This window comes from Emys orbicularis, chromosome 5 (assembly GCF_028017835.1).
Source record: "Emys orbicularis isolate rEmyOrb1 chromosome 5, rEmyOrb1.hap1, whole genome shotgun sequence".
Lineage (NCBI taxonomy): Eukaryota > Metazoa > Chordata > Testudines > Emydidae > Emys > Emys orbicularis.
In genome coordinates this window covers 14,742,308-14,756,891 of record NC_088687.1, presented here as the reverse complement: position 1 = coordinate 14,756,891, position 14,584 = coordinate 14,742,308, and the positions used below count along the sequence as shown (strand labels likewise).

The 14,584-nt window shown below is 41.2% G+C and overlaps 1 protein-coding gene across 1 annotated transcript in view; it reads left to right on the top strand.

Annotated features, from left to right (window-relative positions):
- CCDC158 (coiled-coil domain containing 158) overlaps positions 1 to 14,584 on the top strand; it is a 54,316-nt gene that overhangs the window by 20,344 nt on the left and 19,388 nt on the right. Inside the window, exons 10-17 of the mRNA XM_065405655.1 lie at positions 292 to 489; positions 1,890 to 2,372; positions 4,750 to 4,939; positions 6,516 to 6,668; positions 7,133 to 7,245; positions 8,460 to 8,618; positions 11,818 to 11,910; positions 13,541 to 13,666. Coding sequence (XP_065261727.1) covers positions 292 to 489; positions 1,890 to 2,372; positions 4,750 to 4,939; positions 6,516 to 6,668; positions 7,133 to 7,245; positions 8,460 to 8,618; positions 11,818 to 11,910; positions 13,541 to 13,666 — 1,515 coding nt within the window. The remainder of the gene's footprint in view (positions 1 to 291; positions 490 to 1,889; positions 2,373 to 4,749; positions 4,940 to 6,515; positions 6,669 to 7,132; positions 7,246 to 8,459; positions 8,619 to 11,817; positions 11,911 to 13,540; positions 13,667 to 14,584) is intronic.

The following is a 14,584-nucleotide window of genomic DNA, read 5'->3' as shown; positions in this document are numbered from 1 at the left end:
GTATATTGGCATAGAAATGGCATCAAAGGCTTCAAGTCTTGAAATGTTAAATAAAATATTGATAGCAGTAGTACTTAGAAGAGGATTGGTTTAAAGCTATTGCTATGTTGAAGGATGGTGCCTCAGAAGCATCAAACTAGCTGTTCACCAGAAATCCTGGCTTTTATTAGGTGTAAAGATATAGTAATAATGATTTAACTATATTACTGATTGTTGCTAATATTAAAGAAAACAAAAGACAGGATGGCTTTACAATTTAAAGAGGACAATGGCTGCTGTAATTTCTTGTAGGCTGATGTACATAAAAAAGAGATGGAACTGAGTCTGGAAAAGGAGCAGAACAAGCGGCTTTGGGATCGGGACACTGGCAACAGCATCACCATTGACCACCTACGGAGAGAACTGGACAACAAGAATATGGAATTGCAGCGCATGGAGAACATAGTGAAGACAATGAAGACCGAGTGTCAGGGACAAATGGAACGTCAGGTCAGGAAGGAACTGCTGAGTGGTATTATTACCATTGAGAGGTTTCCCATTCCCATACACCTAGATATATACTAAAAATAGCACTGTTTTTGTTATCCTAGTTGGAACATGAGCAGCATCTATACGTAAGGTGCCAGAGGTTTTCATTCTAACGCCCTAGTTTCGATCACTCATAACTTTCTGGAACTTTCACCTGTCAGTCAGAAATTTTCGGTCCTAATCTCTGGCCTAAGGTGATTTTATACCAAAACAGCCGGAATTTGAAATTTGGCACATTAACACACTTCACGAAGAAGTGACTTTGAGTGTCTGGTGAAACTTGGTTTGGCTTTGGCCAAGTTATAAGCCTCCAGAAATCACATTTTGTGCATGTACAGTAAATGTAATGTGCACAGGACTGATGGCAGCACCCTATGAACCTCTTGTGGACTGTTCTCTATTTCACTTCTCTTTCAAGATGGTGTTTCTGGTGGCAATCACTTCTGCAAGAAGAGCTAGTGAACTAAAGGCCCTCATAATTGATCCACTCTATACAGTATTTCATCGGGACATGGCGGTGTTTATGTCTACAGCCTAATTACTGGGCTGAGTTGAGCCCTGTGTCCAAAAGGACTGTTCTGTTGCTTTCAACAGAGTAGACTCTGGACATCAAGCTCTAGAGTCAACTCCTTCCTTCAAACTGCTGCATCCTCTCAAAAAATCTTCCAACTCCAAATATGTAACCCAGTGCCAATCCTGTCAGCTACTGCTCTCCACTTTAGGTCAAATTAATTTGTCTATAACTTGATTCCTTTATTTGCCACCAACTAGCCAGGTTTTCCCTATAACTATTTCCTGCAACCACCCACCCCATGAAATTCTACCTTCAATTCCTGATATTTCTGGGTCCATTCTTGTCTTCTGCATCTGTACTGCACTATTAGCGGCTCTTGGGTCACGATGCTTCCTGTTGGAGGTTGTCCCATAAAAGTCTATGCACTTTGCTGACTACAGCAATAAAACTAGTTATATACTATTGATTCACACATACTTTTTCCAGGATATATTTGCTGTAAAGTTCAATTGGCCAGGCTTTAATATATTGAATGATTTAGACCTGTCTCCTCTAAATAGTTTAGAGACAGTTAATTTGTTTATTCTATTTTTCATCATCAGTCCTACTTATTTTTTTTCTATATTTCACACTGTGTTTCCTTTATCAAGGAAGGAAGAAAAGCAGAAGAATCATGAAATCCACTAGGGTCCTTGTCATGCAAACCTAATTTACCGATGAAGCTCTTAGATACTATAATGATGGATGCTATAGAAAATCCATAGATAGGTAGCTAGAAAACCTGTAGGTAGGAAGGTAGATAGAAAATACGGTTGTCAAAGTTGACCATTTTATTGTTACCATTCAGATGACTGCAATTAAGGAAAAGAATGAAAGCATTGAAAGAGTCTCCTCCTTGACTGCCCAGCTAGAATCAACCAAAGAGATGCTCCGTAAAGTGGTTGAAGATCTGACAGCCAAGAAGATCAATCTGGAGGCTTCTGAGAGAACAGTGTCTGACTTGACAGCCTGCCTGCAAGAGAAGGAGAGAGCCATTGAAATTACCAATGAGGAAATCAAGAAGCTCCGGTCACGGGTAGATAGTAAGTTGCAGGAGCTCCAGCACTTAAAGAATGAAGGGGACTACTTACAAAATGTGCAGTCGGAGTGTGAGACACTGAAACTGCAGGTGATGGAAAAGGAAAGAGTTATTGAGATCTTCCAAAAGCAAATTGAGAACATGACCCAGATTGTGGGCCAGCATGGCCGAACTGCTGGTGCAATGGAGGTGGAGAAATCTCAGCTTGTGAAAGAAATCAGTGACAGGAAACTGGAAGTACAAGAACTTAAGGTCTGTACATTTCACAGTGTTTATGTCTCTGCAAGACAGTACATTCATTCTGTTCTATCGATATGTTACACTGTCTGTGTTTTCAAGGAGGTCGGAAAATGGGCCTAGAAATCTATAAACATTTAGAAGACCTAGCATGGCTGGGAGCATCATCATTATGTTATCATTATTATTTTGATCAGTTTGTATGAAAAATAAGATAAATATTTCTAGGTCTGAAGTTAACAGATTATGGGCGAAATCATGTGCAATCCGGCAGGGCCAGGATTTCACTCTATGTCCATGAGTCAGAGAAGTAACTAAACTGGACTAAATATTCAAAAATGTGTACCTGTGTTGCACATGTAAAAGCATGCTTTTGCATATACCAAAGGGATAACTGCATGCACAACTGCAAATTTAACAAGGTGTACAATTACCCAATTATGCACAACCAAATGTGTGTCTGTGTGAATAGCTTAGCCTCTTATTTTTATAATCTATAGGCCAATTGTTCTGCTCCATCATTTTACCAAAAAACAAACAAGGACTAGAAGGAGGTGGCAAAAGAGTGTTCTTCATCACAAAATTACCACTGTGGATCCCCACTGTAGAATAGTGCTTCAGCCATTGTGTGTCCCACTCTAAGGCAGTTGAGCAGCAGGTGGTGGTGTGAACGCATTGATCTGCAGATCATATCTGTGGTTATAAAAGGCCACCCTACCATTTTCAGCTTCTTTTCTACTGACGATAGAGGGCATAGAACCATTGCTTCATTGTTCTCAATTACACAGTGAATTAGTTTTAGAATAACAGTGGATGTTAGTATAATAATTAGCCGTTATAATTGATGTTAATTGTTACTATAACAACAGTGTGTTAGATCCAGAACTAGTTTGTTCTTTCATAGACAGATCCAGAGAAGTGTTTAGGCTTCAAAGGTTGATGACAACGAGAAGTGCATGACGGACCAACCTGTGAGGCACCCTTTACCATACAGGCTTCACCACCCCCACCACCGCAGGCAAGAGGCGAGCGGGAGAAGTAGACAAAAGTTTAGGAAGAAATTTTGTCCACTCAGCACTCAATCTTGAAGGCCTTGGAGATGTCAGATCTGAAGGTGTCAGACCGCACCTTCAACAAAACAGAAAAAGTCATATTGTTACTGAGAGTGATAATTATGAGTGTTTAGTTACAGAAGGAGAAGCACTCTCAACCTTTGTGGCTCTCTTCATTGAGACTGATTAAACATTCCTCATCGAGAGTATGCCCTATAGACCTGACATCTTCTTTAAAGAAGAGGCATTCTAAGCTCGCCATATTCAGGTGCTGACAAGACTCCTTAGAAAAGAAAAGGTTGGTTCTTGGAGCTTACTCAATTCCAAGTGGCTCAGATTTGTTGGTTCATATAGAAATAATTTGATCAGTTCAGCACTGGAGGTACACTTGAGCTCTTTCCGTTGATCTCCATTGGTTCTGGTCTGATGTCAGTTCAGCATCCAGAGTTTTGGGTGAGGGCTAAGGAGTTTTGCAGTGCATCATCAGATCCAGAGCTGACTCCCTGGTTCTGTTACAAGCATGGTTCTAAGTCTCTTGGGCTGAACCCACTAGAGACTTTGCAAGTGATGTATCTGGCCCTATACTTAGCAGGGCTCTCACTTCAGAGATTCATATACAGAAGTCTCCCACCTCATCTGCAGCAGCCTTCAAAGCCAAAGGACCTTATCACTAAAATATTCTGATCTACCTCTTCATCAGCTCTGTCTTCTCTCAGTGCTGGTTTAGTATGAAGCCATCCTTGCCTCCTTGTACTTTTGCTGTTGTGTGATGTGTATGGGGTGCCACAGCTGAGCTGTGGCCCCTACAACCTTTGGAGCATGTGACTTTTCTGGTTTCAAGTGCCACTTTACCCTGCCTCTTCTCATGGTCACCTCATGTAGATGGTATACTGAGTACCTTCCCAAAGGCTCAACCTAGTTTCCATCAACTTGGTAAGAAATCATTTCAAATCCCAGATCATTCACAGGTGAAAAGGTGTAAATCAGTCTTTTTAAAAATCTTGTGAGTAACTATAGGAATCAAAACACAAAATATCCCTGAGTTAGGGATCTTATAAACTGATTTAGCCACTAGCTGAACTCTGATAATGCTTAAGACCAAAGCACATTTTGTTAAAAACAGTAATCAATTGGGTTAGCAGAGACAGTGATATATGCTGAAATAATCTGTTTATATATTTATGCCCCCCATTTTTAAGTAAATGTGTCTTTTCCATTCTAGTTTTATCTTTGCACCAAGTTATTCCATGATAAAAATCAGATTTCAAATAATTCTGATGTGTATATGTCTTAATTGTTAATTAATAGATTTATTATAATTTATTTATTTACATAAGTAGATTGCGATGGACAAGAAAGACGACAGAATCCGTGAAATGGAGGCCAGATTGAGTGAGCTGGAGCTGGAAAAAGTTAAACTGATAAATACCTGCACTGAGAGGCTCCGTGCAGTAAAGGATATGAAACTGGAAAGAGACCAACTAATGAATGAGCTGAAAGCCAGTCGCACTGAGCTAGCTGGCCTCGCAGGTAGGGAGCCTCAGATCAGATATCTGCTAAATCAGGCTGATGTTAAAAATAGAATCCAAATATTCTATCCAATCCAAATATGGCTACCAGTAAAGTCAAGTAAAAGGTTCCCAGATAGAGTACACTGATGGTCAGGCTGCTTCAGAGAGCTAATTCATTGTTTGGATTTCTAGTATAGAATGAAGATGGTGTAATTTAGAGGCATAACTCCCAGTGCCTTGTGCAAAAATACTTAGCACAGCCTGACCTTCAGTAGGGCCCAGAATAAAAACCCTAGTAGGTCACAGAATATAAACTTCACCAAGACCCCTCCTTCTTCCTCAGGTATTATACAGGGAAGCTAGATACTGCAATGTTCCATAATTTAAATAAACTGATCTGGCACATCCTATTAACTGTTTACTATCAAACTAGTGAAAATCTTGTATCTTAACTCATCAGAAAGAGGACATTAGCAAATGCATTCCTTAAATACTATACATGAAAGGAGATCAAGATGCCAGGGACATATAGTATGTGATATTGGCAGAAAGTATCTGAGCCCTATCACTGCCAATAATAGCCTACTCAAAAACTCATAACTATGAGGTGAGGTTGTACATGTGTATTTCCTTTCACCACAGTCACCAGAACTCAAGGAAATCACCTGTTAAGGCAGCATTAACATCGAGACCAACCACAATTCACATGCTGTACTATGCAGACATTATACCAGCCACACGCATTCACAGATTCCCCCATTCATTTTCAGCACAGACGCACCCACAATACAGATGCCCAGCTCCCCACAGTCATGCTCCAGTGCACAACCTTAACTCTGACCTCAGCAAGATTAGTAGATTGTAACCATATACATACTTTTAGTTGGAAAGTCTGTCCTCAGATTTTGTGAAAGGTAATAATAACAGAGTTAAAGTGTGTGAGGGCGTGGGGGGGTCTGAAATGGAGGGTCCAGAGCTGGGGAGGCCACACTGTGTGGGAGCCAGACCTGTGCAGGTAGTGGGAAGGAGTTGTGTAGGGAACATAGCGTTGTGGAGGATGATTGGGGGAATTTGAGGGGGTCAGAGCTGTTTGAGGGATGCATTTGAGTTGCAGCTGTGCCAAAGCGATTTCAGGGGGGATTGTGTGGAGAGGGGGTGATTATAGCTATGTCCGGACATAGAGCAGGTTGGAGTTGTGAAAAAGAGCCTGAGAGAATGGACACAGGTCAAATATTTTATCTCACAAGTAGCTATGCCACCCCAGGTAGCAATGGGCAGTCTGATCCCTGAGCAGCACACAATCAAGAAGTGTAGCTTTATTGTCACGTTATAGAATGGTAGCCTTAGAGAACAGTTAGGAAATGCATCTCATTTTGTTCCAGTGAAACACAGCCTTTCGATGACATCATAGCAATGCAATGGAATATGACGTGTTTTAATTTGTTAGCAATTTTTTTCTCTGTTAATTGCATAAATATCATATTCTTTTTAAGGGATTAATCAGCACATAAATAAATAAATCAAATAGTAACAGGTGGATGATTTTATGAATCACTTGACACTTTCGTTCAATTCAATGTGCTTACATTGAACAGAGGAATATGAAAATTTAAAGAGGAATTATCGAGACAAAAGCGAAGAGATGGAAGGTATCACGAGCAAACTCAGAATGCAATTGAAATCTGCCCAGGCTGAACTGGAACAGACCAGAGCCACTTTAAAGACTATGGAAGGTTCCGACGGACATGGTAACTTTGGAAGGTTTTTTTTCTTACGTCATATTTGTTTGTCTTTTTAACAAGTGGAATTTGTAAATATATTTATTCCTTCAGTAGATGTTTTTAATGGTAATTCAAATATTTTATAAAAGGAATAAAAAACAGTGGCATATGCAGACACCTTGTTGTTTTATGGTTTACTAGGAATCAAATTAAGCCAGGAAATTTGGAGCTGCATTTCTTCAGAGTATGAGGTGGTCTATATTAAATTTACCAGTTTAGGTTCTTCTGTTTATATCACAGTCACCACCTAGGCAAAACTCCCATTGACTCTAATGGGAAGTTTGCTCACATAAGGACTGCAGGATCCCAACCCACAGTCTGTTTTTAGTATATTATTGACAATTGATTTCCAAATAAGAACACAGAAAGCATCATGCTTGATCCATTTTGTTCATAAAGGACTAATCAGTTGGGAACCTTGTCTTTTACAGCTATGAAAGTTGCAATGGGAATGCAGAAGCAAATCACAGCCAAGAGAGGACAGATAGATGCATTGCAGAGCAAGATTAAATTCTTGGAGGAGGCAATGACAAATGCAACTAAGGTCACAAGAGCTCCAAGTAAAAGTATTTAACTATATTTAGATAAATAGTTCCAAGTAGAGATTCAGGGCCAAATTCAGGGTTAGTCCAAGAGAGACCAAAGGGAGTATTAGTTAACGTAACTTACACCTTCATCTGGTTTCCTCCAGTTGAATGTTACATCAATTAGTCTCTCTCCAGACTTAAATTCCCTGAGACGTAGGGGCTAAATTTTCATATACATTAAGTCACTTTATACTGCTCTAGTGATGTAAAGGAGCCCTAAACTGAGTGTAAATATAATTTACTGCCAGACCAGATGAAAATGACCTTAGTGTAAACGAGAATCAGGCCCTTAATTACTTACAAACTCATTTAGACTCACACCCTCTTACCAACCAACTCCCCTTTCTTGCACATCCTTCTGAATCTGGCCCTCAGTGCTGACCCTCAGTTTTACCTCTCCGTTTTGTTTGCTGCTGGATTTGAGATACTATTTCCTAACTGAAAAATCCATCCAGAGGTGATTTTGGTTCATTCTGCTCAATAGCAGGCAACTATTATATTTATTAGCTAACATATCCTGATTGACAAAAACTGTCAGGCAGCTACAATAATTTATTTTCATATTTTCTGTTAACATTATTGTTCATACAATAATGCCACAGTGGGTGCTTGCTTTGGAGGACAGTTTAGCAGAATTTGTCTTAATTCAGATTCTCAGCATTTCAAGTTTTGGTGGATACTGCTTGTCAGTTTCTTAACAATGAAGGTCTGTCTAGTAGATTCCAAGACAGATAAGTGGTTTAGTTACCAGTAGAGTTGACTGGATTATCACCTACATGTGTTTACAGCAATTCATTGTCCTCTGCTAGCTTTGGATCTAGTCACTTGCATGGAATATGACAGTTGTTTCTTCGGTATTGGGCAATGGAAGAGCTTATAATAATGTGGAGCATGGTATGCTCATACACTCTCAAAGCTTCAAATTTCAGATATGAAATGGTTCAAGGCTCTGTGAGGTGACAGTCTAACGCTATAAGAGGTCACCTTCTTATTGTGAAAACTCCTGTTTCTGCTTAGTACGATAGCTGAGCTTCTGGAAAGGTTCACTGAAATTTTTTTAAAGAATATAAACTACTTCAAGTCATAAAGCTCATAGACAACAGATGTGTATATTGTTAGCAATCCTAAACTGTTATCTCATTCACTTTGGTCTTGATCTCTACAAATGCAGGAGAAGCATTATCTGAAAGAAGAGAAAAATAAACTGAGCCAAGAACTGAGTTGTATTGCAACAGAAAACAACAAGATGACTGGAGAGCTGGAGATCCTAAGGTCACAAGATCGACGTTTGAAAGAAAAGATTGCTAACATGGAGGCAGCTCTTGATAAGGTAGCTCCTGGTTCAGTCAGACTTTTCATTCCCCAAACTTTTCTGTACTATTTCCTGTGAAGAGAAGGGACTTTAAGAGATGACATCTGTTAAAACCTTGACCTGGACCTCACGTTAATACACTTCTGGTTTCTTTAACAGAAGCCTTAATTTAGCCCTAGCTGGCTCGGGAGATACAAGTTGCACCTCCTTGAGCTAAAAGGGAAGAATTCACCCCTAGGGAAGGGCAAGTGTGGTTTGCACTGCTACCTTCCACTGAATGTTCTGTGGTCGGGACTCTGTAGGAGCCCTGCCAGAGAGACACTGAATCAGTATGTTCCTGGTGATCACCCTGGCCAGTATTGCCCATTTATGGAGGCTGCAGGCCTCCCAGTTCAGGGAGGATTGTAAGTACCTTGTGCTGTTGCAATTGCTGTCTGATTGAGCTTATCACAGCAGATCCTGCCCCCTGGGTCTAGACAGCACTCCAGGTGAGGACCCAAACAGCCATGTAAAACTAACTGTTGTTAGAGGTGGAGTTGGTAGTGACACCTATACTTAAAATTGCCTAACACTTCTGTCAAGGTTCCTTCCCCACTCTGAACGTTAGGGTACAGATGTGGGGGCCTGCATGAAAACTTCTAAGCTTAACTACCAGCTTAGATCTGCTTTTGCTGCCACCACCCAAATGATTTATGAGTTATTTGGGAAACTCTGTCTTCCCCCCCAAAACCTTTCCCTCCCTGGGTAGCCTTGGGAGACTCTTCCACCAATTCCCTGGTGAACACCGATCCAACCCCTTGGATCTTAAAACAAGGAAAAATCAATCAGGTTCTTAAAAAGAAGGCTTTTAATTAAAGAAAGAAAGGTAAAAATCATCTCTGTAAAATCAGGATGGAAAATAACTTTACAGGGTAATCAGATTCAAAGAGCCCAGAGGAACCCCCTCTAGCCTTAAGTTCAAAGCTACAGCAAACAGAGATAAACACTCTAGCAAAAGGTACATTTACAAGTTGATAAAACTAACACGCCTTGCCTGGCTGTTACTTACAAGTTTGAAATATGAGAGACTTGTTCAGAAAGATCTGGAGAGCATGGATTGATGTCTGGTCCCTCTTAGTCCCAAGAGCGAACAACCCCCAAAACAAAGAGCACAAACAAAACCCTTCCCCCCACCAAGATTTCAAAGTATCTTGTCCCCTTATTGGTCCTTTGGGTCAGGTGTCAGCCAGGTTACCTGAGCTTCTTAACCCTTTACACGTAAAAGGATTTTGGAGTCTCTGGCCAGGAGGGATTTTATAGTATTGTACACAGGAGGGCTGTTACCCTTCCCTTTATAATTAAGACAACTTCCGATTATAACATGGTTTTCTGTGGCTTTACAACTTTGCCATACTTTAACCATTCAGGCTGAAAGTTTCCATGCTGGGTTCTGCCTCAGGCTGAAGTTTTCAGGAGAGTTTCAGCTAGAACCATTCATCCCTTTCTGAAAAAGATATTGTGGAAAAATAATGTGCTTTTCCCATGTTAAAATTTTTTACAACCATTTCATGGAGGAGCTCAAGTGCCTCCATTCTGTGGAGCAAGGACTTGGAATTCGGCAGGGGGTTGCCTTGGGGCCCCAGATGTGACTTTTCCTATCCCTGTGAAAAACACCCAAGCTGCACCAACCTATAAACCTTTGAAAAAAATCTCCATTTGCATATCTTCAGTATAGACTTGTTAGAGTTTGGCAGCTAAATTCCATCTGCACTGGCCATGCTCAACCCCTCACAGCGCCTATGTGCCAACCAGACTGTGCATGTGCCATCCCCATAAAACTCCATCTCAGGACTGCATGGGCCACCAGGGGGCACTGGGCAATGAAGAGCAGGTGGACTCTCCCTCGTGTGCCACAAAGTCCCCCTCCCTCCAGGCATACAGGCAGCGTACAAGAGGAACATGTTTGACGCATATACAGAGGGGAAGAGAGCTAGTCCTAGTGGGGTGCGGAGAAGGAGTAGATTAGAACAAGGAGCCTGTGGGTGGACAGAGACTGGTTGGGTAAGGAGACTGAGACAAGGTGGTTGTTGGGGTGACTGGGATGAGGAGCCTAAGGAGGGAGACTCAGCCTGTGAGGGGGGGAAGACAGATTAGATACGGAGCCAGCACCACAGGCATCCTTAATTCTGGCTTGACTCTGCAACATTAATAATGTTAGCACAGCTTTGTTGTGTGTAACAGAACATACAGTAATAATATAGCCAACTAACAAAGGCATAGACACAATGAAGGCTGGTGCTGTCTGAAAGTGAGTGGGTGAAAACTATCTGTAAAAAGTACAGTCAGACCCCATTTAAAGCAGTGGGTAAAGATCATAACAGATGGTCAGACAGGACAGATAGTGCCTATCTTACCTACCCTGGAGAGCCTCCACTGTATAGACATCATTACATGTTATTGATCAACCTGCTGCTCATAAATTATTTCTGAGTTGAATGTTGAAATAGAAACTACCGTGCAAACAAGAGGCAGCTAATTATGTGTATGAACACTGTATTCATCATGCTTCAGTGAGCATAGAGAGTCAACTGCCTTTTTGTCATGTGACAATGGTAAAGAATGACAGAAAGAAACTCAGTTTCTTCTAACACTGAACAAGGAACTTTATTAGAATTCTGAAAACACCCTCCCTAAAATGTCCCTGTCTCTCTCTGCTTCACAGTAGCGCTCGGGCTTAGAAACTTCCCCAGCTCCTGTTGCTTAGTTTCCTGCTACAGATTTAAAGAACCAGAATACGTATGATCATATCTGCATATATCACATTTTTCCACTATAAACAATCTTTAGCAAGTTGTATTATTTAACAGAGTATAGATTCCAGACTTCACCCCCTCATCCATTTTAAAGCCTTGAGGAGGGCTTTGCCCAGTTAATACACTTGGATTACCAAAGCCCGTAGGTGTTCAGGATTCTTTCCAATAGGAATATCTCCTTTCACTAAGGTTGTTGTGTGGATATCATTGCTACTAGGGTCATATGGCAATTCTGCTGCCTTTTGGAAGCTCTGCAGGGCCGGCACCTGGTCTTATATTTCTAGAAAGCACCTACCACACTGCTGGCACTATACAAATAAAAGGTCTCTTTGTAGGGCCCCTTGTTCTTATTAGAGAGAAAGGATTAAAAACATTTAATAGAAAACAAAGAAAAGGTTAATTAAATCTCATATTCTCTCTTGCAGGCATCTATGCAATTTGCAGAATGTCAGTGCATAATCCAGTGTCAGGAGCAAGAAGCTATGCGCTTCAAACTACAACACGCTTTGGATATAAAAGTAAGTTCTTTATAGCTAATATGTGGACTGAAAAATTAGGCATTTACTCTTGGTTCTAGTTTTAATTCTACCCTCCTTTTACTTCAGCATATGCCCAAGGGTACTTATCTGATACCCTTAACTCAGGTTTAATATCACCCCTTCACAAGTGGTGCCTTTGATATCACTTACTTGTAAAATACTATTCCATGTGAGTACGGGTATCAGGGTCTGACTTTAAAGGAATTACAGGTGTAATGGGAATGCTTTGGCACCATGCTTCTGTGACAAGTACTAAGACTTCTGTGATACTCCTGAAATTTTCTGGCAGTTTCAGGTGAATTAGAATTTGAGAGTTTTATTGAATTATATATGAAAATGAATAATGCACCCAGAACAGTAATAAGTTATTTAACTGGACATTAAAATATGGGACAATTTTGTTTTGTAGTGGCTCCTGTAGGATGGCCATCTACTAAGCACTCCATCCTGGGTCACTTTACAGGCACACTGATCCCTTTAGCCCCCATTTGCAGGACCTGTAAGAACTGCACACAACTTTCACACAGCTGTCCCACCCTTTGCCCGTGGCTGGCTTAATAATAGGACGATTCTTTTCTAGGATAACATCACCCCTGCCTAGGGCTGATTTAGTAGCAGAAACAATTCCTTTCCATATTATCACCCCTGCCTAGGGCCACTTCAATAACAGAAATAGTTCTTAACCATCACAGGGTCCCAAAATAAAGCCCATCACCACATAAGAGTCCATACTAAGCTCTGGTGTCTTCCCTCATAGCCAGAGCTCTTATTCTGTCCCAGCTTGTCCTCCCAGTTCTTCCTAGCTGGAGCTTAGCCTTCCATCTCTTGCCTTTAGGCCCAGACTCCATCCAGGTTTCTCCACAGAAGCTGCCTGGTCCCTGGGCTTCTCTCTGTCACAGCTCCCTTGGCCTCAGGGCCTTCCTCACATGCGGTCTTCGCACACTCTGCAGTTTCTCTTTGCTATTCTATGCTCCCCCCACTGCAGCCTCCTTCTGCTCTTTACAGGGCAATCACCCTGTTCCCTCTCCTGTGTGACTCCTTCTATAATCAGGCCTGGCTCATTGGGTGAGCCACCATGTGGCAGCTCCTAAAAATCATTACCCCTGAGTGGTTCCCAGCTAGAAAACAGTTGTAACCCCCACAGCAATACATGGAATTCTGAGCACAAAGCAAACTGCTGGAAGTGTGTGTGACTAATGGGTGTAAAGGGGTTAACTTGTGTGTGCCTTGTAAAGTAGATTATAGGACTACACTGGGGACCATATTTTATAGCATCAAACTGCCTGCTGCCATTCAGGATTCCTTGCAGTCAGTGTGATCCTATTGTTTTTTATTCTGCATAGGAGGAACCCCAGTCATGGACCAGCCAAGATTTTCAAAAGTGACTATTGATTTTGGGTGCCTCCATTTTTGTGTTCCCAACCTGAGACAACCCTAAAGGGGTCTGAATTGAGGCCCTCAGAGTCACTAGTCACTTTTGAGAATCTTGGACCAAGGCCCCATTGTGCTACACACTGTAAAAAACACATCACAAAGATAGCCCCTGTCCCAAAGGGTTTAGCCTGTCCACCATTTTGTCTGCTTACACCTGACTACTGTTCTTCGGCAGGAACTGCAGGGCCCAGGATATACGTCAGGTTCTACTTCTGGAAAGCCACGCCACATATCATTGCCACTTACTCATCCCCACGCTAACGTGCCATCTTCCCAAGCCTTTCAAGGCTTCATTCCTCACGTGAGTATCGGCTCTAGATTGTGAAGTCAGCATGACGCAGAGCTGTTCTGAAGTTCAAAAACAGATGTCATTTCCAGTGGGGGTTTTTCAAAGGGATTCTTACCTACCAGGATTAACTCATTTCCTATAACGTCTCATATTATGGACTTACTCCTTTTCTTTTTATTTAGCGAAGACTATCTTAGCAGTTGGAGAATAAAAACTAGCTTTTTAAAACAAATTTCCTTACCTGTGTCACTAATAACACTTTAAAATATTGAAACAAAGACTACATTGAAATACATTTGACTTTTCACCATTTATGGCGTGTGTTTTCTGTAACTCACTCAGCACAGACAGTGAGAAAAGACTAGTCAGATTTCCAGTTTCCAGCCAATTTCCTTTTCTGGTTCTCATGCACCAGTACAATCCTGCAATGTTTTCGTTGCAAATGCTGCAGGAGAATGTTTTAAAAGTTCCTTCCCATACTGGCTTTCTCTGATTTTTTTTCCTTTTAGTTTATGACAGCTTTTGTATTAATATTAGATTACGTAACCTTCCTCCCTTCTTTTTAAATACACCTAAATTATGGATTTAACCGAAGTCTTTAGAGAAAATAATGGAGAATTATTTTCTGCATTAGTTTTTATATGATTCTCCATATAGGACATGCCACAGCTCCCACCAAAGTAAATGGGAGTCTCCATTACCTTTGGTAGCAATTGGATCAAGCCCATGATCATTAACACACAACAGAGTGTGGGTTTGTCAGTCACTATGCGCACACCTTATTTTTTATCAGTAAATATGTATTGTGGGACCAATTCTGTTCTCACACAGATCCATTGATCTCAGTAGGAAGTGAACCTAATTAAGGCCCCATCAGCCCTCTGCATGTGCTCATGGCATGCCCCCTCCATGCCCCTACAGACTCCACAT